This window comes from Anabrus simplex, chromosome 4 (assembly GCF_040414725.1).
Source record: "Anabrus simplex isolate iqAnaSimp1 chromosome 4, ASM4041472v1, whole genome shotgun sequence".
Lineage (NCBI taxonomy): Eukaryota > Metazoa > Arthropoda > Insecta > Orthoptera > Tettigoniidae > Anabrus > Anabrus simplex.
The window spans coordinates 291201006-291227772 of NC_090268.1; the positions used below are offsets into that span (position 1 = coordinate 291201006).

General features: G+C 36.8%; 1 protein-coding gene across 6 annotated transcripts in view; it reads left to right on the plus strand.

The window, feature by feature from the left end:
* Positions 1-17276, plus strand: part of Nrg (Neuroglian) — a 216328-nt gene extending 199052 nt beyond the window's left edge. For all 6 annotated transcript variants that reach the window (XM_067145580.2, XM_067145575.2, XM_067145577.2 and 3 more), the window contains one exon: positions 13881-17276. Coding sequence is in view for 5 of the 6 variants with exons in the window: in XM_067145575.2 (XP_067001676.1) it covers positions 13881-13984 (104 nt within the window). In the remaining variant the exon portion in view is untranslated. The remainder of the gene's footprint in view (positions 1-13880) is intronic.
* The last annotated feature ends 9491 nt before the right edge of the window (positions 17277-26767 follow it).

Sequence of the window (26767 nt, forward strand, 5' to 3'; positions counted from 1 at the left end):
GTAGGCATCACTGCAGAGGCATACTAAGGAAATGAGGAGCGAGGTAGTTTCCCCGTTGCTTTCCTCAGTAATAATACTTTGTTTTTTGGCTTGTGACTTTCTACCTGTCAGTAGTACATCTTGAAATGTTTGCAACATGTCTCATTATGAATTTTGTATTCCTTTTTTCCGATTATATACTTCACTTGAGACTGTAAGGGTTTGATGGGGTTATACTTGCCATGGAATATGGATTGTACTATGCGCGATTTTTCTATTTTGCTCATTCTAAAAGGCAACTTTTTAAATTTCACAAGTTCATGAATTTTAAGCTTTACCCTGAAATCAAATTGATTTTTCCTATCGCCCCCTAGATTTGTGGGGGCGATGACCTTCGATGTTATGCCCTTAACTCCTCAGCGCCGACCTCTATATGTGGTATAGACCCTCTTTTCTTCCGTAGCCGCCGACCTCTATACGTGGTATAGACCCATACATGGTTTCACATTTACGGCTTTAGCGCGAAGAGTTTTGGAGTTACTGATATGCAAATTGTTTTGTTTCCAAGAAGACATTTTCGGGTTTATCAGTGTTGTAAATAAGAATTGAAAAATCGTTATAATGTAGTTGTTTTTGCAAGGATAATTATTTGTCAAATAAGCCTGAGCACTAATCTCTTGCTTTTTTTAAAGTCTGTTTGCTTCATTCTTTTCCACAGAATAAAGTAAAGAAAGATGATCTGAGAAGTTTGTCTTTTTGTGTGATGTTCTTTGCTCTAGTTTTACATTGAGAGTGCGGTTTATTTATTATATTTGTCTTTATTTCTCAGCTTGTAATATTTTCGTAACTCTCCACGAGCGCTCTGTGTAGGCATCAGTTAGTGCTGCTTTCTGTCATACGATACGAGAACCAGTTGTTCATGGTATATATCTCGTTTGAAAGACGATATCTCGACCTTTTATCTGAAATATGTATCGAGTTGGTTTGTTTCGTCATGAATGTTATTCCTCTCATTCAGTTTCGTCCTGCTGCTTTCGGCCTCGCTGCAGCTTCATCAGTCCGTGTGACGCGCCGCGCTCAGCCGTGGTTTGACTGACAGTAATGTGCTTGAAATATTGTATAATTCAGATGAAAGTTTAGTCGGAAGTAGTAGTGACAGTATAAGCAGCAGTGATAATGAATTAGATGATGTAGCAGTGGTAAATGATGAGAGTGACGATGAGGAGGAAACAGTACTTGGAAATTTCGTGTAAGAGACTATAGATAATTATACAGGTCAAAGAGGAGTTTTCAACGGTGAATTGTGATTGCTAAATTCTCTAATAATACTCACACAGGTCACAGAGCCAAATATTGAGCAATTACCTTATCGGGTTCAGCTGGTGAAAGGTTTGTTTACAAAATACGCTCGGGAGGGAGGGGAACGAAATATTCAAGGCCGGCGCGCATCAGATAATACAGTTCCAAGGTTGCAGGAAAGACATTTTATCAGGAAATGAGCACCCAGGAGTTGGAAATCCAAACCTCAGAGACATTGTATCCTGTGTTCAAAACACGGCGAAAAGAAGACGTCAGTGTACTGCTGCCAGGAGTGTGACTTGAGTCCCTGTCTCCAAATACAGTAGAGACAATACACGACACTTACGGATTTCGCCTTGCTAAAATGGGAGACAATTCGACGGTGGCGCTCCTAGTGACTTGACCTGAACAAATCGCGCTAAATTCAAATATCAATGGAAATGTATATACGGAAATGGATAAATAAATTACGTCTAGAAAGAAAGTGGTATTGAGATGTTAACTTCGAAGTTGCTAAAGCAATTCTGGATAAATGAATGAAGAATTATTTAAAAGGTTATTATTCAAAGACTGAAATTAGACATATAAACAAGGTGTGAAATGGCTTGATCTTTCATTTATGCATTACTTTTTTAGCTTTAGCATACCTGCCTGAAATCTTATGGTTGGATTTGTCTTTTTTCCTCATTTAAAAACAACGTATCATCACATTAAGACATTTGTCAATAAAAATATCGGCACATTCCTTACACATATGATGCAATGAATTAACATTTAATAGCTGGACAATTTTCCTCTTAACATGAAGCCTACTAAAAGAAAATCTATAAAATCCCGGCTTTAATCTGAGAAGAGGGATAAAAGAAAGAAAAGTTTGAAAATGTTGTCGATAGTGATGCTTTGAGGAATATTTACGTACAATTAGAGTAAAAATGTAACATACCTTTGGCTGTATAGTCGAGGATTTTTAAAGTCGCTGGCCTGGAAATGATCTGAACAGATCTTATAATTCTTATACAAGCGTAACGTCCCTTCTTTCTTGTACACTTTATCCAAATCACTTCTGAGACATTTCAAAACCCACAGATCACACCTACAACAACACATCGGTATTGAAGGTTAACTGCTGCACTATACAATAAAATATGCGTATTATATTTTAAGCCCGTTAAAACATGGGTCGAGCAGGTCAGAAGTACTATAAAAATCTCTGTCACTGGAAGAATATATATACAAACACAATATTACTTACATGTTCTTGTCACGAGGGAACCTGAAGAACGAGCGCGCCTTTTTCTCTACTTCGTAATTACTGCAGCCAAACACAGCACATACCTTTCCTCTCATGTTGAGAGGAGATATCAAGGAATGACACACGCTACTATTTAATTATGTCAACTCGCTGAAAACGCATAAATAACACCAAAAACTTCACACAAAAATACACATGCTCTTATGACAGAATCAGTACCGTTCAGGTCTATCCGCTAGAGTGTGCTCCAATAGCTGTCCCTCGATATCTCGCTCAGTGTCGTGTATTGTCTCTACTGTATTTGCTGTCTCAAAGAGTGCTTCGAACTCTATCACACGGAACTAAATTACTAAGGAAATGTGAAATAATTATGTAATTATCTGCATGTACATAGTTCTGTCATAAGGAATTCCAAATTTCGTGGAAATCGGGCTACTCTTATACTTGTAGTAACGCTTTAAGTGAATCGATGTATTTCAGTCGCGCGTAGTTGAAATCTCATCCGGCCGCGGGCTAGGAAGCTATTTAAATGGCTGCGACGCTGAGGGGTTAAAACAACAAGCCTACATTTGTAGGCCTACTCTACAGCTATTCAATGTCATCACTTTAATCTAGTTGATAGGAATCATAAATTGCAATTTACGTCACAATTAAGACCTCGTCTGAATATTGGGTATTAATGAAATTATTTTTTTAACCTATCTCTAATCAGTTCCTCATGATAATATTTATTAGATTTAAACTGCACTCATTCCAATTACAACTCAGAATTGGCCCTGCAGTGAGCCAACTAAGCAGACACTGTTACTGAATTCTTAACTAGTTGTGGTGAGAGGACGGTAATAGCCGTTTTTGACAAGCCGTTTTTAACTATTGAACATTCGACACTTTGGTCCCTGTTGTAGTTTGCAAGAAATCAGCTTCATTTTCCGTATCAAATCCTATTTACAAAGACTTTATAGCAATAAAAATCTTCCACCTTTTTGATACATATATTTGCATTTTAGCAAATTAATTACACACAGTACATGTTTCGTTTTTTTTTTTTTTTAGAACATCTTCAGCTGTTCACATTGCTTAGGTGATTCATGAAGTGTTTATCTTTTTAAGTACATCATAATCAGGTACCTTGTTCTTCTTAAATACTTCGTGAATATAATTAAATTAAAATGATTTAAAACAATGTGTTGGTTAAATGGGTTAGTGAAATGACATTTTTTCAAAACCTTTTTATCAGAAACAAGTGGAATATTTTAGTGATGAAGTGCTGGAAAAATGTTAACAACTGTTCAAATGAATAGAAATAGGTTTTTATAATAGGCTATCTATAAATAAATCCATTTCAATCTCATTTCACTTAACCATTTAACCAACACATTGTTTTAAAATCATTTTAATTTAATTAAATTCACGTAGTATTTAAGAAGAACAAGGTACCTGATTATGATGTACTTAAAAAGATAAACACTTAGTGAATCACCTAAGCAATGTGAACAGCTGAAGATGTTCTAAAAAAGAACAAAACATGTACTGTGTGTAATTAATTATTTTGCTAAAATGCAAATATATGTATCAAAAAGGTGGAAGATTTTTATTGTTATTAAGTCCCTGTTGTAGTGGCGCTGTTGAAGATTCAACATGTTTGTATTTCTTCACGTAATTTCCTCAATTCATTAACAGATGCAATGGTAGTCTACCTTTTGTCATTCTCGATGTCTGCAGCAGCTGAGAGTTCCATTTCATTCATAGTTGTAACCTCTTTAGGCGCAATTTCACGGAAATAAATGAAGCCAGTGTAACGCCTTCAAATATGCGTATTAAAAAGTTTCTATATTAAATACTTACCATTGAAAGCAGAGTCATTGTTTTCTGAACATGCAGTTTTCCATCCGTCTGTTTGAGTGCCATTGCAGTTCGCACACTGCGTTGCTGTTCTATTTCATTTTATTTTGTAAATTTCCATTTGTGGCGAGTTATTTACTTTTATATATGTAATTTGTACATTTTTTGTACAGTGTGTATCTAAATATGGCATCCTCATCTATATAAACAAAATAAGAGTTTGTCTGTACATTGCTCAGAATTTAAAAAGAATAGTATTTCTGTATCGATCATGTCCATCTGTATGTACGGTCATCACGAGAAAATGACCGAAGGGGAATTTAATGAAAATCAGTATGTGAAGTCGGTGAATGATGCACTACAGTCTAGGCTATAAATAATTTTACTCACTCTGAGGGAAATGGTAGTTTAGGGGAAGGCCTGAAATTTAATTCTCAATTATATGTTATTAAATGGTCCTATCAATAAATATTACATAACTAAAGTTATATAGAATGAAATTTCCGATCATTTATGTCTTATACATTTTTACCGTACCAGCTTTGATAACGGACATTTGTGAATTTCTGTTTTTGTTGCTAAGTCCACACCAACACCCAACAGCGAGAAAATGAGTGAACAGAATTTAATGAAAATGGGTATGTATAGTCTGGGAATAAGGTGCTACGGTATAAGATATAAATAATTTTTATTCACGCTGGATAAAATAGTAGTTTAGGGGAAGGTGCCTACAATTTACGTTTTAATATAGCTATGTTACTGGTCCTATTGAAAAGTGTTACATATCATAACAAAAGTTAAAGGGACTAAAAGTTTCAGTAATCTGTGTCTTACACAGTTTTACCGTACCGACTATAATAATAGATTGCAGGTTATAAAACTTGTAAAATATTACGAGATTTGTCAGTCAGGTTTACAAGCATAATCTTAATCCAATAGAATAGATTAGTAACAAAATTATAAGAATTTGTATTACATATAATAATAGAATAATGAATTTAGGCTTTTGTTACGTAGTCCATATCAGCACTAAGCATCAACATGGAAGTTTCATCATGTTAACTAGCGATGGTTTTGTCACGATTGTCTTCAGGTGTAAAACCGTGTGGTCATCGGTCCGTATCGACAAGAAAAAATGTGAAGATGATTGTAAAAAATTAGAAAAATCTTAAAGGAACAATCGCTTGAAGGATTGCCTACAATATCAAAAGCTCATAAAACTGATCAGCAACAACATTACATTGACCATTGTTATGATGCGATTTGGCTCTTCTGCTGCCATTCAGTAGATGGATTACTGCTGTGTCCCGAGTAAAACAATCTGCCCAAATATTGGCGGAAAGTAGCTAGGAAGTTTAGATAACTTTGCACATTCTATATGATTGTCCCATCAACGACAGGTACTGCAGCTAGTTAGGGAATATTAGTGATGAAGTAGTGCAAAATTTGTTAAAAGATAAACGTGCCGGACCTAACTTAGAGGATGTTGAGAATTAATCTACAGATTCTAAGTTGGATTCAGGATGTATATCAGGTGCTTCTTTCATTAAATATCAGAAAGTGAAAGTAATAAAAAGCCTAACACACAGCAACCCTAAAAGTTTCCGTAATATTTTCAAGAATATACCTCTCGGGAGTGATGAAACTTTACAGCAACTCAAAAAGTTTCCCTAATATTTTCAAGAATATACCTCTCGGGAATGATGGATCTTTTGCTAGTGCGTAACTTACCGTACGTTTTTCTAGTTGAAACATTTATACAGTTTTGTGTAAACATGACAGTCCTCGGTATATTAGCCTTATGTAGGTACGTAAATAAATAATTTTGTTCCATACCTTGTGGATATTTTGTATTTTAGTCAGACAAGTAAAAGCTGCAAAATATGGCTGCCACCACAAGATTTAACATTGCCTGTTCCAGGGTTAATTAATAACTTCTTGAGTGTTCTGGCTCATTCCATATGGTTTGACCCCTATTAGGAATTTAATTTTGAATTCCCCCCCCCCCCCCCCTTATTGGTGTCCTACTTGAAAACCATACTATTATATCGATAATGATGCCATCGCACGACTTTTTCTTAAGTTGTTTGATGAGGCTGGCAGGTTGTTTCCTCTTGTACTGTCTAGTTATAAGCCTTTAAAGCATATACAGTAAAGGAATAGATAGTGTTGCATGCTTCTAAAGGAACTCCATGACCTACGCAGACATAGCCTCTTTTTTAGGGTAGCCAAGTCTGTACTGAATTCAGTGCATGCAATGCCTTTTCATGTGGTTGTATGATTAAAATCTTGTTCTGTACATAAGTCCTGTTGTTTTGTGGAACTAATGTATTAAGTACAAGTAGTTCATACCTCATTTTATTCTGCCTCTTCAAAGAAGTGTGTGTAGATAACATACTGAAAGTGGCAAAAGGTGTAATATCCAGATGGCTGGCAGGCATTGATTTTGGTAACACAAGAGAATGTGCAAGGGCAAAATACTGCACTGGATCACATTAAATATTGAGAATTTCTATTTGAACACAAAATATTATCAGAAATGTGTCATTATTACATTAAGAAGAGATATAGGGAGAAAAAAAAAAGAGAAGGAAAAACTCCACTGTGTACTGAGCAGCAACTAAAAGCTACGCCTGGCCTAGCCTTATAGACCCACATATGGCACAGTTGCTTCAATTGTCACCTCGGAAAGACCTAGAAAAGACCAGCCTTACTAATATTATATGAATACCTACAGGGTTCTTAAGATTTATTTGGAGCAAGCTTACTAGCACTATAATCTGTGCGGAAGTAGAATGGGATTGATGTTTAAGAGAGCAAGATGGTCCGTGGCGCCACATTGTATTACTCAGCGAAAACCTCTTTGCGGCAAAGTCAGTACCGTATTTTAAATATGTTATTTTAAAGAATTCAAGTAGATATTCAAAGTAAAATATAAAAATAACCATATGTAATGCATAATTAAGATTAGTATTTGCATCAAGAACAAATATTTATCAATGTCAGTAAATATAATTTCCCGACAACAGTTGCCCATCTACAGTAATCACACTTGTCTTTTCCTATTTTAATTACAGTGTTTTTGCTTGCTCTAACCGCAGCTGTAGTTCTATCTGACATTTTATTTACAGAAATGAGAGCACCATTATTAATTTTCTTCCGTTCAAAGTACTGTCGTACATAACAAATAGCGTCCCGAGTTTGTCCCTATGTAGGAATGCCTTGCCAAAACGTTTCCTCTCTTTACTTTCCACCAGCAGATTAAAATTGGAAGATACTCAGCATATAATACACAAACAATATATATATATATAAGTATCATGCTTTACGTTGCACAGACACGGATAGGTCTATGGTGACAATGGGATAGAAAAGGGCTAGGAGTGGGAAGGAAGTGGCCGTGGCCTTAATTTAGGTACAGCTCCAGCATTTACCTGGTGTGAAAATGGGGAAACCAGGGCTGCCAACAGTGGGGTTCAAACCTACTGTCTCCCGAAAGCTAGCTCACAGCTGCGCAACTCTGACCGCACGGCCAACTCGCTCGGTCGAACAGTAAAAAAAAAAAAAAAAAAAAAAAAAAAAAAAAACTGTGCAACTATGCAATTATTATACCCACGCACATGTCTTTAGAGAAACTGTTTACGAATAACAGAACAATTATACATGCAGACACACAAATACAAAGTAACCTTCACAGTTAAGAAACTGATAGCACAATGAACTCAGCTGGGGAAAACACTCTCTCGCTGCACATGTTGCGAAAAGAGCAACATCGTCTTAAGCTTTCCCTCCCTTCTCTTCATACTCTTTTGCGGTTAGTCGCATGTGATAGATCAAATTCCGGGTTGTCAGGACAACCAACTAATGCTTTCTTCCCACTCCATTCCCACTACAGCTGGAAAACACATGTTGAAGCAGCTGTCAGTCCCATTCTAGTTCTGCATGGACTATAGTTTCAGATTTGACAAATAGGGAAAAATATCTTCAACTGGTGGTTTCCTTTCCCAGATTGTATGCTGTATCCTCTTCTGATATTTCTTCCTTTATAACTGACCCACGTGGCACTGTCATTTAGTCCTCAAGAAAGTAGATCCAGTCTGGATAGGTTGGTGGCATTCAAAGATATTTAATGTGATAACTGTGAGGTTTTGGCTTTCATGGTGAAGAATCCCTGCAACACACAATTGACACCCCAATGTATCTGAAAATTGATTGTAATTGAAGGGACATTAAACAAATACAGTATGTCTGTTTAAAATACGTGGATTTACCAGGAAAAGCTCTCTGTTAAACGCGGATATGATTTGTTTCAGAAACACGTATTTCATAATGGTTTCTTCCAGCCATTGATGGGAGTGGATATGTCCATTATTATAAAGCACCTGTCCAGCATTATCTCCAAAAATTCTCCTTTTGCTTCTGTCTTTCTTGTACATCCACTACCAAGCATTAATCAGAGTGCTTAGCTGATTTGTAAAATTTAAACTCTTTGGTTTATGAGATAAAGAAATAATTTCCTAACTACTGAAATTCTGAAAGAATGTGTATTTTTTTCGTGTGTACTTACTAGGACTCAGATTATATGAAGATTTGTTATTTGTACAGAAATAAATTAATTCTTCATTATAGATCATTACGACTTTCAGCATTCAGTATGCAAGCCTCTGTGAATTTTACTAAATGCTGCCACAATCCTCTATTTGTAACTAGTTCTTTGGCCTCATTTAGTTCTATACCTCTTATCTTTGAATCATTAAAAACTGAGTCTAACCATAGTTGTCTTTGATTTCCCTCTACTTCTCTTACCCTTCATAACAGAACCATTATTCCCATAGGTAACTATCCTCCATTTGCCTCACATGATCCCACCACCGAAGCTGGTTTATGCATTCAGCTTCATCCATCGAGTTCATTCCTAACTTAGCCTTTATCGCCTCATTCACAGTACCCTCTTGCCATTGTTCCCACTTGTTTGTACCGGTAATCATTCTCACTAAATTCATGTCTTGTTATTTCTAACTTATGAATGAGATTATCCTCTGTAAAGCAAAGTTAGTCTGAAAACAGACTGATGTAAAGCTAGTTTCGTCTGGGAGCTGACTTCGTTCTTCCAGAATACTGTTTATCGCAATTTTGAGCTAACTACATCAGTTTTACTGCACCTTGATTCAATCTCACACACTATACTACCATCCTTGGAAAACACACATCCTAAATACTTGAAATTACAAGTATCTACCTGTTCCAGCTTTGTATTCCCAGTCTGACATTCAGTTCTCTTGGATTTGTTACATACTGGCATCAATTTAGTCTTGGAAAGGCTAATTTTCATACCATACTCATTGCACCTATTTTCAAGTTCCAAGATATTAGATTGCAGACTTTTGGCACAATCTGCCATTAAGACCAAGTCATCAGCATAGGCCAGACTGCATACTACATTTTCACTTAACTGAATCCCTCCCTGCCACTTCATACCTTTCAGCAGATGATCCATGTAAATTATGAACAACAGAGGTGAAAGATAACCCCTGTACCTTAACCCAAGAACTCATTCTACCATCAATTCCCACTGCAGCCCAATTGTCAACATAAATGCCTTTGATTGATTTTGATAATCTACCATTAATCCATAGTTCTTGCAGTACGGAAAACATCTTTTCCCTCACTACTCTGTCATATGCTTTCTCTAGATCTACGATCTAATTCCTCTCGTAGCATTTTTCAGTTACCTGGCTACTGAAAATCTGATCCTGACAGCCCTTCTTTGGTCTGAAAACTACACTGGTCGTCGTCCAACTTCCTCTCAACCACTGATCGCACCCTTCCTTCCAAGATGCCAGTGAATACTTTGCCTGGTATACTAATCAGTGAGATACCTCGATAATTGTTGCAATCCTTCTTGTTCCCTTGCTTGTAGATAGGTGCAATTACTGCTTTTGTCCAATCTGAAGGTACCTTACCAACACTCCATGCTAATCTTACTACTCTATAAAGCCATTTCATCCCTGTGCTCCCGCTATACTTCACCATTTCAGGTCTAATTTCATCTATTCCTGTTGCTTTATGACAGTGGAGTTTATTTACCATCCTTTCTGCTTCATCGAGCATAGTTTCACCAACATCATTGTCCTCCTCCCCATGAGCTTGGTTGTTTGTGATATCACCAGGAAGATCTCCTTTTACATTGAGAAGATTTTCAAAATATTCCTTGCACCTCTCTAGTGATTTCCTGGGATCTATTATGAGTTCACCTTTATTACCCAAAACACTATTAATTTCCTTTTTCCCTCCCTTGCTAAGATTCTCTATTACTGTCCAGAAAGGTTTTCCTTCTGCTTGATCTAGCCTTTCCAGGTTATTACCAAAATCATCCCAAGACTTCTTTTTAGATTCAACAACTATTTGTTTCGCTCTGTTTCTTTCCTCCATGTACAATTCCCTGTCCGCATCAGTTCTCGTTTGGAGCCATTTCTAATACTCCTTTTTATGTTTACAAGCTGCTCTCACTTCATCATTCCACTAAGATGTTCGCCTTTTCCCATCTTTACACACAGTTGTTCCTATTGTCGGATTTTATATTATGGACACTCAAATTTAGGCGTTAATTACAAATGAACCAAAAGGCTTATTTTGAAATGAGTTATGTTAATATTTTCCTCTTTTAATTCTGCATTAGTGTCTAAAACAAATTGTTTTTGAAGTTCATTAATTATATTTTTATTTGTGGTTGTAATAAATATTGTCAGAGTTTTTGGCTTTTTCTCTAGGCACTGCTCAATTAAAAATATATACATGGAGAACTACTTTCTGATGGTAATGAAATGTTTATATGTTATAGCCAGATTTATTCATAGTGTAATACTAAAGTTAAAATTTTTTCAACCACCCCAATAAAAGTTATTTTTCTAAAACAACTTTTTCTCTGCCCAGGATAAAAGTACAACAGGAAACTTGGGTTTGTTTTGAAGCACACGGTCAAGGTTATCAGAAACTACACTGTAACCTTTCAGTGTAATACTACTGAATTTATGTAGAGTTATATTGACGGGAAGGTTTGTGCACGCTCGACCGTGCAATTAACAGCGTGCGGGGTGTTGAAACCGGGTGCAGGGTTGCCGCGCCCCGTACACTTGCACCGAGTAGTCTGCCTGTGTTCTGCATGTTAGCCACATGACTTCAAGTTGCCTCCGAGACCATTGTTGTCAGAAGGTGAACGTGCAGTGGTTTTGAGTGTTATTTGTCTCCTTCTAAGTGATGGGGAAATGTATGGGACACAGGATCCCTGTGTACCAGAAAGTGGCAGATTGTCTTGGATTATTGTTGTCATCAGAGAAGAGAGTAGGAGCTGCTTCAAAGGAGAATGATTAGAAATATATTCACTGGTCAAGAAAGAAGCAATGTTTGAGGCCGGGGCATTCGGAAATCCAACTTGATGATTTTACTTTGGCCACAATATGAGGAAATATGCACGATTTTTACACAAATAAGCCGTTCCCCACAATTAAAAGCCTCCACCTGAAACTGTTGGAATGTTCGAGGGATTTTACTGATATGCCAATTTCTGTGCTTTTGAAACTCTTGAAACAATGTAAAAATACACGCTAAGAAAATTAAAGACTACCACTGGGAGAAAGATGGACTTGTCTGAAAATTCCCTCGTTTCGAGCCAGTCATAATCAACATGAAGTGCTGCAGTACTGATTCATCGGAACATAGTGATTTTTCAGACGAAGAATGTTGACAATTAAATATTGTAAAGATATGTAAATAGTAATGTAAATAATTCTCATAAAAATTGTACAATGTGACATTTCTAAATTAGGAAGCCAACCGTTTGTAAACCTGCAGTTGAACTCCAAATGTCCTTATAAGGTAATGGGAAGTAGAATTTATATGAGGAAGTACAGTCAAAGATTGAAAGTAAACAAAAAGCTGTGTCCATTGCACGCTGTGTTTACTACTGAACGCAGCAACGCTGTACCAGATTTCACCACTCCACTCGCTGTTAATCATACAGGCCAGCGTGTACAAAACTTCCCATCAATATAACTCTTCATAAATTTAGTATCACACTGTACAGTTACAGTGGTTTTAGTTTCTGATAACCACGAATGAATGCTTCAAAACAAGCCCAAATTTCCTCTTGTACATTTATCCTGGGCTGAGAAAACATTGCTGTAGAAAAAATTGAGATTTTTTTTGGGGGGGGGGGGGGGGTTGAAAGAAAGTGTAACTTCAGTATTACACTACGAACACATGTGGCTATAACATGTACAAATTTCGTTACCATCAGATAAGTAGTTTTCCATATATATGTATTTTAAGCGAGCGGTTCCTAGAGAAGAATCCAAAAACCCGGACTATATTTACTACAACCACAAATAAAAAACATGAATGAACATCAGAAACAATTTGTCTTATACAATCTAAAGCAGAATTAAACAAGGGAAATCTTGGTATAACTTATTTGGTAACAGGCCTATCGGTTCATGAGTAATTTAAGCCTAAACTCGAGTGTCCATAATTGAAAGTAGGCATTCCTTTGCTGTTTCTACAACAGCATCTCTGTATGCCTGCCATTCTCTTTCTATATCCTGAACCTGCTTACTCTCCATTGTTTGGAACTTTTCACTAACCAAATCAATGTACTTCCCTTTAATTTGCTCGCACTGGAGATTTTCTACCCTTCTTCATCTGCAGACAGATTTCACTTCCTCTATCCTAGGCCTAGAGATAGTTCACTACAGATCAGATAGTGGTCTGTATCATTGAAAAATCTCCAGAAAACCCACACATTTCTAACAGATTTCCTGAATTCAAAACCTGTTAAGATAGTGTCTATTATGGAGCTGGTGCCCCTACCCTCCCACGTGTAGTGGTGAATAGCCTTATGCTTGAAGAATGTATTCGTAACTGCTAAACCCATACTAGCACAGAAGTCCAGCAAACGCTTCCCATTCCTGTTAGCTCCCATATCTTCCGCACATTTACTATCATCCTTTCATATCCTTCAGTTCTATTTCCAACCCTCGCATTGAAATCGCCCATCAGCAGTGTCCTATCCCTGTTGACCCTGATTACGATGTCACTCAATGCTTCATAAAACTTGTCAACTTCATCCTCATCTGCACCCTGGCATGGTGAATACACTGGGATTCATTCACGTCATTCATTCATTTACGTGCCTAACTATGTAGAATAATGTAATAATTATGATGAAATGATGATAATTCTTAGTTGTCATATGAATGTGAAGGCAACAAATTGGATCTAATTCAGGTACACTCCTAAGTTGGAAGTCGTACTTTGTAAGGATTTATAAGTTTTTAAAGTTTAAAAGCACCTCTCCAAATCTACCTCAAAATAATTATATTAATTAATAGAAAATCCATTCCTTGCTCGCTCTCGCTCTCTCTCTCTCTCTCTCACATATACGAAGTTCCCCCTTAAAAGTACACACTTCACTGTACAACATTCATATTTCATTTTATATTTCTTTTTACAGGTCGCTTTACAGAAGATGGCTCATTCATTGGGCAGTATGGCCCTGGCAGTAAACGAAGACAGGAGGAGCAACAGTCGCCCTCGGCAATTGCCACTTATGTGTAGTGTCTGGCCACGTACGAAACAGACTTTTTATATGGCATGGAGGCAGCTTTCTATCAAATGACATGTTTTTGTTTCTACAAGGTATGAATGAGAGAACAGTTAAATGGTATCAGAGTATAGAATGTTAATTGTTTGATACCTGCTCCTCAATGTTAAATAGTTTTCTGTTGTTATCAACGTTGCTTGATGTGTAAAGCACAGAAAGTGGCATTTGTTAGAAAGTGTTTCTGTAAGGACAGATCATGCTGGTCAGATGTACTCCCCATTGTTGAATCTAGTGACTTAAGTTCCGCATATACGACAGTGATCTGGGGAAGGGAAGATCTGCCATGTGTGTAATGTAATCTTGTAAATGAGTATTGACTACGAAGTATTTCTACTCCTATGGAATTGAAGTTTTTAGTGGTTTTCCTAGTAAAACAATGCTTTGTTTTACTCTTAACTAAAAATGCTGCATTTATTTGAGTGTTGGCTTCAAAAAAGGTCTTAATTTTTTTGTCTGTTGCAAAATTTTCATCCTTTGCTTTTGATATCAAGTATTAGGTACCGGTATGTGAAAATATCATTGAAGAACTGGTTTCAGACTACATAAACATAATCAAACAGGACCAATTATGTGAAAGTAAGGAATCTGTACGAAAATGATCTGTAGGCTGAAAATAAGCCTGTTTATTTTAATTTATTTTTTTTATACATATATATATATATATACGTATAGAGAGATATAAATAAGTGTTGGTGTTTTTTTCTTTATACGTCACACTCACACAGCATGTGTGAATAATTAAACTGGTGGTGCTTATCTTAAAAATAATTTGAGGTGTAAATGGCTTTCATGAGTTTAAAATCTTTGTTTAGGAAACAAACTGGCGTAATTATGAGTGACGTTTAAATAAGAACAGCTTTTTATTGTAAAATATTCCATTGACTCGGTCTCCTCCATAATGAAGCACGGTAGAAAGTTAGTCGTTAGTATTAGATTATTGTAGTTGACACGTTAGAAATAAATATATATGAATAAAGTTTTTGTATGCCTCACACCATGCACTGCCCTTTACTATATTATAAATATAATTTTTCTTGTTATTGTACAGTAAGATATAATCTGTATATGAGGGGGGGGGGAAAGGGTTCAGGTTGTATGAATGGGCAGAAGAGAATGCTATATATCATGCCAATGTTTCCTATTTAATGAAGTAAAATGTCCAGAGTGTTTGATGTGCAGTTTTCTTGTCAACATATATATATCTTCTTGGTGTTGCTTATTGCTAGATGCCCACACATTTAGCTTCAGAAATTGCTTCACTTTGAAAATGATCTTATTTGGTGTCATGAAACAAAAGATATCTTTGTTAGTGTCACATTTTGAAAATTGTTAGCAACGTTAAGAATGTTTTATTTTAAGAATATGACTGCTATAATCTGTTACCCCCCATGGACATTTCAAGTTGGTATGGTTTTTGGAAGAGTCTGATCCAGTGGTTGTTAAGGCTTCACGTAATTGGTTGTTTACTTTTTATTCCATTGCGTGCAGCATAAACGGTATTTAATGACGTTATGGCAGCTTATCTTACAAGTTTTTATAAGAGATTAAGTACTATTTTGCAAGTTTTTATAAGTGATTAAGTAGTATTTTGCTGACTACAATTTATTCTTTTAATTTATTCTTTCCTGGTCTTCCTTAATATTTAATTTTGTTGACATTTTCTTTCAGCCTTCAACATTTACATGATCTATAGCATTTGAATACTATTGGTAGTTAATTTACTCGAATATAAGGTGCCCATTCTCAATCGGATAAAAACTGCATTCTTCAAAACCTTGTAGAAACCATTAACATATGAATCATTGATTTGTGTTACTTATTTTCTTTCCTCTGAGTTTTAGAAGAGATACCTTAATATTGGTTTCCATTTCTCTTTGTATGCATAGGTGATGTCAACTTTGGTTTAGAAAACAATGCATCCTTATATATACAGGACTAAACTGTAAATATTGCTTTATTGTATATCAAATATAATTGAAATTGTCTGGGAATAAAGATATCAATAATTAGAAATCTACAAGGTATGCAGTTATTAAGGTGAAGGAAATGTTTTGTGTGGATTATAATGATGTGTATTCTCCTCAGCCCTTAAAAATGTAGATATTTTTTGCAGTCAGAAATGTCAGTATTGTGAAAAAGAATTGGAAATGTGGTGTGTGTACATACTTCACATTGTGGCACCTTGTAATTGAGTAAATACTACAACGGTTGTTGCTATACAGGTCTACATGTTCTGTCTAGTATTTATTCCTGCACTTCACAGTTTTGTTGACATTGCATTCTTAGTTTAGATAGGCAGTCTTATAACAATTATAATAAATATATCGCTTTTTATATTTCGTGTTATTAAATTGACCTATTCTCTTAGCACAAGTGCCTTAGGTAAGGCATTGTTGTATCACTTGGATGAGAAAGCATAATTGAATTCAGCTGATAGAGATCTTCAATGTGCACTCCTTCATCGCTTTTATCCTATCTATTAGAAGTGCACAATATTGTCTGTCTTTAAATTCTACTATCTTCACATGAATGAAATTTGTTTAAAAGAAGTCTGAAAGGGATGGGTTGTCCTAGTTTCCCAACTGAAAGACACCTGTATTATTTTTGTCTTGTATTTTTGTATGCTTGCAGATCATTTTGAGATTGTGATGTTATTTTTTTAATATGAAACAAAATTGACAGCAGTTATTCCTTCTTGGTGACTGCTAATACATAGATTAAAACACACAATGAGGAAAGAAAACAATTGCACAACTCACATCTTGTGGAGAGAAGATGGTAGTGTGTATTTTTGTATGCCAGTTGCATATATTAATACAGTATGGGTATTATTGCTCTTGATTATGAATTCTTATTTTTTGTCTGATTTCTCATTCTCATAAGCTTTTAAAGTTAACTGTAGAGAAAGATACTTTCTGAGAAAGTTTATAGACCGTGCCAGTGCTTTTTTTATATATAAAAAAGAAATATGATTTATTTTTTAGAAGAGATTTAATTTAACTTTTGTACTGTATCTGTGATGCAAGTGTGGCATCTGGTTGATTATTAATGCATTCCTTGGTCAGAGCATTTGCTCAACTTCCTTTGAATTGTGGTTTATTTTATTGTTAGTTCTTGTAGTGGCTTTCTGACATTATGTTCAACTTAACAAATCCTCTCTACATTATAAAGAAAATTGTTTTATATCTGTATTTTATTTTTTATGTTTACAGCCTCAGAGAAACAATAAACAATCACAATACATTCGGTTTTGTTTGTATTCCTGTTCATCTTATCCTCATCATGTAGATGGTATACAGTATGCCTCTATAGTTCATATATCAGTCACTCATTTTTTTTTTTAATTTTTTTTTTCTTTCCCTATTGCAGCTTTTTTAGTATTTGCACCATTCTCTCTACTTTAGTCAGGTTTGATTTTGAATACTGTATATTGTAAATCTGCAGAGTACCGAGCTCGATAGCTGCAGTCGCTTAAGTGCGGCCAGTATCCAGTAATCGGGAGATCGTGGGTTCGAGTCCCACTGTCGGCAGCCCTGAAGATGGTTTTCCGTGGTTTCCCATTTTCACACCAGGCAAATGCCGGGGCTGTACCTTAATTAAGGCGACGGCCGCTTCCTTCTACTTCCTAGGCCTTTCCCATCCCATCTTCGCCATAAGACCTATCTGTGTCGGTGCGACGTAAAGCAAATAGCAAGTTTAAAAAATCTGCAGAGTGACCCTACTTAATTTTGTTTTGTGTAAGTCACATACAGTCAAATCTTGTTCATATATGACTGTATATCCTCAAATGGTGAGGTGGGGTCATTGATGGCACCAGTCGAACTGTACACCTCTACCATGTTGCTCACTTTACTCCGTAACTGTTGCTTTTCCTTGTACCTTGCCCTCAGCTAAATACTACGGTAGTCCTTGCTGAAGTGACTGTTCACTAATGTTGTCCATCTTCGTACTACCAGTTTTGAAATAATAGTGGTACTATTATTGATCCCACCTCACCATTTGCATAAGTAAAATGTATTTTACTTTCTTCTACATTTGACAAATTTGGCACCATAAACTTCAACTCTTCATGCAGATATTGTCCACGGGTTTTTATTCAGCTTTAGCTCTTGAGGAAAGATTTTTATCACTGATCCTGATTTTCCAGACTTTGTGAACAGTGTACTAAATAACAATTACAATGGGAGCAATGCGATGGGTGTATAACAAACGTGAGTTTCAGTTTGAAAGTTCTGAAGCAGAATCGGACAAGCAAACAGGCCTGCTCACCGTTTGGAATGGAATCGAACCGAACAGAATTTGTTTTTAACATGTGTTTAAACAGGAGATAAAGATGGCGATCGCCACGAGGCGAACCAAACGGAAAAGGATTCCCTGCCAAGAATATTTTTCAACTAGTGGAGCGAAATCAAACAAAATTATCAAGATTCGTGCAACTTCGTAGACAGCCGGGTTGAGATCTTTCGGACGACCCTTTGGCGGCAAATGTGTATCAGTTTCAGCTAGAAAGTCAGCTGTTTCTTGGATACGGTCAGGAACATTCTGTTTTATGTTTTGTGTTGTAATTTCATCCTGCCACAGGACGCAATTGCATTAAAGTAGTTTATTTAACTTATTAATACTAGACACGGAAAAACTTATCAGTTTAGTTCAAAAATATGATTTCCTCTACAATTAGAGCTATGAGCATTACTGCAACAACAACATAAAAGATAATGCCTGGTAGGAAATAAGCAAGGCTATGAAAAACCAAAGTTATTAAAATATTCAATTTTGTGGTAGGTTACTGTAGTCTATATAAAATTTATTTCATAATTTTCGTTGACTTTACCACAAAATCATGTTATGTTGGAGTCCACATACAGTATACCAGTACGATAATTGATATCACATCTCACATGGGATGCATCTTTAAGTGTTTATTATATTACAGTGAATGATTTCGTAAGTGGTGTTCCCTAGGTTTCACACTGTCGTATATGTGTTCCTAACAAATAATAGGCAATTGTACACGAAACTGCTCTACTGTGGACAGTAAATACCCTTCACAGTCTATAATTAATGTTACTGAGAGAGTTGGCCGTGCGGTTAGGGTTGCATTGGTGCAAGTTTTCATTTGGGAGATAGTGGGTTTAGAACCCAGTTGGCAGCCCTGAAGATGGTTTTCTGTGGTTTACCCATTTTCATGCCAGGCAAATGCTGGGCTTGTACCTTAATTAAGGCCACGGTCCTAGCCCTTTCCGATCTCGTCACCATAAGACCTATCTGAGTCGGTGCGACGTAAAGCGAATTGTAAAAACAATTTTTAAATGTTGATTGAGGCTACCTCGGCAAAATTTTTCCTTCCGCAGCCCAGAGTTTATAACATTATGAGGAAACTAAAATAATGCAAATCTTACTTGGAATACCTTGTAGAGGAGAGATGTGTTCATTGCGATGTCTAGGAACCCACCATCCCGCCCCCAGAAGTACATTTACTTTTATAACCTAATAAGAGCAGCAGCCGCCATCAGCCACGGCTAGCGTAACTACTTGCATTCTCATTGGTGAACGTAATGTGACGTCATTGCCATCAATGCTGATAAGTACATTGTGTTACCAATCCCGGCTGAATAAAAGCACAAACAAAAAAAAAAAACACTATGTAAAGGAAACAATGTGAAATAAACTGTTCAGACGAATGGTCTTGTCCACGGCAAGAATCCTAACTGTCCAGACCAATGATCTTGTCCACGGCAAGAATCCTAACTGTCCAGACCAATGGTCTTGTCCACGCCCAGAATCCTAAACAATAATCACCACCAGCAACAGTACCACTCATTAGTTCCTAAGTACAGAGGTTGGCAGCCCTGATCGCCTATCGACAACATTCTGCCCGAGCATGCAAACAAACGACAGTCGTACAGCGCGCAGCTGAATGTAGCGAGTGCTGGGCTGCGGAAGGTAAAATTATAATGCTACCTCTATTAATGATTTCATCCTACCATGGGACGCAATCGGCTGCATTAAAATAGTTTTAAAAATGATCACGGACTCCTATTGCATCTGAGGTAGCATTTCCTTCTGTAAAATTGAATTTTCTGTTAAATTCTACTATAGAATAGAATATATTTATTTATCACCTACAGGATGTCCCAATTACAGATGATGTAACAGAAAATTAAATTAAATAATTGAATTAAATAAATAAATACATATATATATACAGATATAAATCTTCACTTGTTTTCTACATATTATTTACATAATTTACAAAATTATCACGTTCCATGCTTGAGAAGGACTTTCCAAATTGCAGTGGAAGGGTGGTGAAAAATGTCGAGTGACCCTTCCAGCTTATTTACTGTCCTAAGGGTTTGCACGAGCCAAGAATTTTCATGTGCAACCGTCCTACATTTGGGCAGGTGGAATGTACATGTCTGCCTTGTTTGTCTGCTTGCAACATGAAGTGGGATCAACCCCAGTATAGCCAGACAGTCCACTTTACTCTTCAAGCATTTAATCACTAACATTGCGTTCGCACATTTTCAGCGCGTTGCCAGCATATTCATTCCTAGAATGTTTACAAATTCTTCATGCCTGCTTAAAGAGAGTGACATGCCCAGGAATCCGAAAGTAATCCACTTCATGAACCTTATCTGTACTCTCTCGAGATGGTGTATGTGGCCTTTCTGATACGGGACCCACACCTCACAACCATACTTGAGACAGGGTCTCACCAGGGAACAAAACAGAGTTTTGACACATGCAATATTACTGAAATATTTACAATTCCTTTTGACAAACCCCAGGAGTCTGAAAGACTTCTTTATAATACCATCGATGTGTTCCTCAAAGGATAAGCCATTCCTGTTACTAAGAATTTATTACACCTAGATCATTAAACTCCTCCACACGATTTAAACTTTCTGCACTGATTTCATATCTGTAAAATACAGGTGTTAATTTCCAAGTAAATGACATGACACCACACTTGAATTTATTCACTTTAAGGGACCACTTATCACACAACTCGCATATTTGCTTCAAATCCTCTTGTAGATAATCGCCATCACTGTCTTCTTCTGTGACTTTATATAGTTTCAAGTCATCAGCATACAAGAGACATTCACTGCTCTGAAGGACTGTAGTAATATCATTTAGAAACAAAACAAATAGAAGAGGCCCTAACGGTGATCCCTGTGGGACGCCAGATGAAGGTCCATAGGGGTTAGAGATTTCAATTCCGTTTATTAGCATCATGGGAGGCAGATGAGAAGATTTTCTTTTATTATTAATGAAATTCTAAAAGCGCTTAGGGCGTGTGATGTCATCTTCTACTGACCTAATGTAGTCCCTGTACTTAGCACTCTGCAGTTTTTTTACATTCACTTTGTAACGTGGAAAACTGCACACAGTTGCACTCTTGGCCTGATCTTTTGTATTTCCTTCTCACCCTTTCTTTTTCCTTCAGTTTCTGGAATAGTTGTTTAAATTGCAATACAGTAACTCTAAGGGTCGTATTCATGAACGAGACTTTGACTTAGACTTAGGAGGCGGTAAATCGCCATTTCCATTTCATAATCGCTACATGGAGGTAAGTAAACTTAAATGGCGACTTACTTCCAAGTCGCCGATGTTCCGTACGTAAGTAGACTCTGAGATAAGAAAAATAATAAAATGGCAGATATTGCTGATGTAGTTAATTTTGTAGACGAAGTTGAAGAGATCCAGGAAATTATTCAGTACGTTGTGCATAATCCTCGGCGTATTATGAGAGATGCACAGAACCCCGTTGAATTTTATACAGAAAATGAGTTCAGAAAACGATATAGATTCGACAAACGTACAGTATTAGATGTACTAACGATGTTTGAAGACGAATTACAGAAATATAATAATCGAGGATCACCCATACCTCCAATAATACAGTTGCTAATTTTGTTAAGATATTATGCTACAGGTAAGAGTAAAATTGTTGTTACTCTAGTGCAAAGTTTTTGCACTTTCTACTCATTGTGTTATCTAGTTAGGTTAAGGGATGATCAGTACAGATTAATGCATTCTAATGGTAATTACAATAGCCTTTCGCACTTCCATGGTTTTCAGGTAACTTCCAAATTGACTCCGCTGATTTATGAGGAGTAAGCCAGCCCTCAGTATGTAGAATAATCAGAAGAATATCGATTCTGATTGCCCGAAAGAGACCACAGTTTGTTTCGTTCCCAAATGAAGCTGAATGTCGAAATAATGCGCGTCGTGTGTATGAAAGATCCCGATTCCCTGGAGTGGTTGGAGCTATTGATTGCACCCATGTACCAATAATAAGTCCAGGTGGCAACCATGCTGAGGTTTTCCGTAATAGGAAAGGAATTTTTAGTTTCAATTGTCAGGGCATAGTCAACCACGAGATGAAGTTTATTGATTTCGTGATGGGTTGGCCGGGTTCTACACATGATAATAGAATTTTCAACAGCAGGATTTGTTTACAATTTGAAACGGGACAGCGACGTGGATTACTCGCTGGAGATAGCGGTTACGCTTGCAGGCCATTCTTGATGACACCCCTTATTAATCCTCAAACACCAGCTGAAGAAGCATACAATGCTTCTCACATTCTTGCTAGAAACGTAGTAGAGAGAACATTCGAAGCTGGAAGAAAAAATTTCAGTGTTTATCAAGAAAGTTTATATTGAAATTAAACAACATACCTCCAGTCATTGTGGCTACCGTTGTACTTCATAACATTGCTGCAGATCGTGGTCTCCTGGAAGAACCTGATGAAGGGAATGACGGTGGTGAACATCGTGACCGACCTACACCCCAAATGTTGGGAGCTGTAGCCAGAAGACGCATCATAGAACGATATTTTAACTAAAAGTGTTCTGTGGCATCTAAAATAACAACATTACCCTTTCATAAATGCATTACCACAATTATGTAATATCATTTGCTTCATAAAATTGCTTTATTAATGCTCTAAATTCTATTTTATAATAATTGTGCCCATTTATATAATAATAATAATAGTGTGTTCATTAATGTTAGTCATTTCAGGTTAGGTTAATATATATATATACATTATTAGTTGTATTTAGTTTTTTTAATTGATGGAGTTCATTCATCTGCATAATAGTCAACTTATGCACCTCCTCTTGGTACTTCATCCTCGCTGCATGGAACTCCTTCTCCTGCTGAATCTTTAGTTTGTGAAGCTCTTTCATCTGCTCTACATCAAGTTCCCTCCTGGCTTGCAGATATGACACTGCCTCAGTTCGTGGCTCCGGATGTTTCCAGTACTTCAGTGACTTCATCATACAACACCTCCTCTTCCGTCTCCTCTTCACCCATGAATCCATCACTGTCAAACTCACTCGGAATCCTCAGATTAAGGTGAGGTACTACACTTTCCACCATTGCCAGAAAACTGTCATCCTTGTCATCTTTTGCACTAGGGCCTCCACCAGTTGCAATACTCTCCTTTCTTTGCTCCATTTTGCGTTGCCTAGATCTAAATTGTATATTGTTCCAACACTTTTTTAACTGCTCTCCACTTCTCTTGCTTGTGTTAGCTACACTACAAAATTTGACACTAATATCCTCCCACGCTTTTAATTTTTCCCTCATGTTAACACTGTCTGTCTTTTTGTTTTCGACTATATCTTTCTTCTCTTTCACTAATTCTAATAACCCTTCCCTTTCATAGTTATTGAAGGCTGGCAATTTTTTCTTTCCATCCTTCGCCGAGAAATAGAAATTTAACTGTATTGATTTTAGAGTCCAATACAATCTATAACGCAGGAAACATCTGACTTTCTTCTTCTTCTACTGCTTTATTACGAAAACAACCTTGAGTGACGCAAGACGCTGCACTGCTCTTCCATTGTTTTCATTGCCAACTTCATATCTAATTCTTCACATCGTAACTTACCAAAGTCCACTTACGCCAGAGTCTACTTTGTAAAAGTTGCGTCTATGAAACAGACTTCCACGAAACTCAACTAAGTCAAAGTCAAAGTCTTGTTCATGAATACGACCCTAAGGTAGGCCTATCATTGAGTTAGGTTCATCATCCAATAAATAAAGTTTGAATACTCTCCTTTTGGCTCTCTTGTTAATTTCATGCACCCAGAAACTTCTCTGATCTCTCGTAATTTTTTGCCTCCTTGCACCTTCTATCAGCCCGCCCATTGCAAGCCGAAAGTTCCATGTAGAATCCCGTTTGATTCTGTTCCACTAGATGTGAGCGGTTGAGAGGAAATTTTGGCTGTTTGATTCAATTCTACTAGGTGGGAGCGAGCCTATACTGTACTGTGTCGCTTGCTGCCGTCCAGTGTGCCAAAAATGCTGTTCCGTTCCCTGCTGCGAGTATCCAGAGAACAGATTGTGAAGTACAGTACATTCACCGCTTGTGAAATCAAAGAAAGGTGGAAAAAAATATTTCTCATGTTTGTGTTTCTAGACTCTGATAGGGTTTGCTACTGATTTCTCAGTATAAATTTTGGAATCTTCTGTCTCTTTAATGTTGAAAATTAGTATCTTTTAGGGTCTTGCAATTCCTTCTCGAGTCTGATGGATGAGTATAATTTTATCTATTAATCATACCAAATTTAACACATTCACATGGGCTATGTAATAACTTCTGAGAGTGCAACTGTGAGGGTTTGTTTGGTATTTTTACTTGCAGAATAGGTACATTTTTATGAGAATTTTATATTGATTCCAGTTTTGACCTCTCCTCACCATTTAAATACATAAAGATTCACCTCACAGTTTGAGGGGTAACCATTATACTGTATGAGCTACCTGTTGTAGAAACTTATGCCTGTTGCCCACGGTAAAATTTTCTGTCAAATTGATTGTACAATACTTTAATTTTATAAAATTTCTGTTTTTACAGTCAAACTCAAGTTTTATAAAACCTTGATAAAACTTTTCATAAAATAGGACATGTTCTATTCCGTAAAACTAAGGAAACGGTTAGCGTTTTATTGGATGAATACCAGAAATATCCTTGTTTGTACGAAGTTAAAACGCCACTTTACCACAACAGAAATGTGAGAAGAGAGGCAGAAAACACAATCGCCGAATTCTATATGAATGGTGGTCTCCTAACCTCAACTAATTTTCGGCCAAGGACAGCAATCCTCTACCTTCTTCTCTTCTTTTGATCCCATCCCAAGTCCAGCATTTCCTGGCATTTCTTTTCTTCCTTTTTACCACTGTACAACATATACTTCCAGCTAAAGCAGCATGTTTTGCTTTGTTTGTTGGAGCCATACTCTCAGACACACTGTAAGTTGAACAGCTGATTCTTCGTTTAAAAGTTTATCGATAGATTGCAGCACATACACCTCTTAGTTCAGAAGCGAGTTCATAGATGGCCATCCTGATGCTTCCACGGATTTTATAAAATAATTTTACCGTGAGCAACACAATTTACCTCAAGATACATTCTACAGCTCTGACATCTTTTAGCCTCCGCTCTAGACTTTTGAACAAAAATTCCCTCTGCGCAATGTTGATCCACATCTTCTAGAACCTAATGGAAACTCTGGACTTTGTTTATATCTGATTCAACCAATTTAAATGTGCTACTCCGTCAACTAGAGCTGTTTATTCTATTTGAGATAATAGTTTATACTATTGTCGCTTTTTAAATAATTTTGTCGCATTCTACTGTTCCCATTTATATATGTATATCATTTTCACCCCATTTTTAGACCATCACTTCATATTTCATTTCACTGCATTAATCCATTTTAGCAATATAATTTACACTTGTCTTGGCTTGGCTGATGATGGTTCTTTACAGAACCGAAACTAGTATCTAATAATATTGTAATGTTATTGTAAACATTGCAGGATTGATATGTATTGAGAAGGTAGAAATAATTTTTTGTATTTACTTTACGTGTAATCTCAACTCAATACGGAACCAATTATAAAGTTTATAACCTTAAACAACTTGTTTTCACCAAATTTTTATAAAATGAATTGTACAACAAATTTTACGAAACATTTTACCGTGATCAATAGACATTTGATGACAAAGAGCTCACTGTAAGGAATCATGTTTATCACGACGTACATTCCTGTACCAGTGCATCTGCTGACCGTTTCAACATCCTCATCTCCATGATGAGCTGCTTCTGCCTTGTGCAACATTTAGATCTGTAAATGAGGGCAAGTCTGATGTTATATATCTTGGACACCTATCAGCAAACTCGATTTCAACCGGGCGAGTTGGCCGTTCGGTTAGGAGCGCGCAGCTGTGAGCTCGCATCCAGGAAATAGTGGGTTCAAATCCCACTGTTGGCAGCCCTGAATATGGTTTTCCGTGTTTCCCATTTTCACACCAGGCAAATGCTGGGGCTGTACCTTAAGGCCACGGCCGCTTCCTTCCCATTCCTAGGCCTTTTCCATCCCATCGTCACCGTAAGACCTATCTGTGTCGGTGCGATGTAAAGCAAAATAGAAAAGAAAAAAAACCACCCTCTCCATTTCATCCATCTAACATTGAGGTGGTGCTTCACGTCTTCATCCATTGTGGTATCGGTGGCAATAGCAGTACCCAGGTACTTGAATTTGTCCATTACCAGTGGTTCAGAGGCTAGGTAAAAAATGTTAGATGGACCTTGAACTTCTGGCTTGTCAAAGTTAGAAAACATATACTGTCCTTTTTTGCCTAATTCTGAGTCCATTTTCTCCATTGTTTCCCTCCAAAGTTCTAAGACTGCCTCAAACTCTTCATGTAT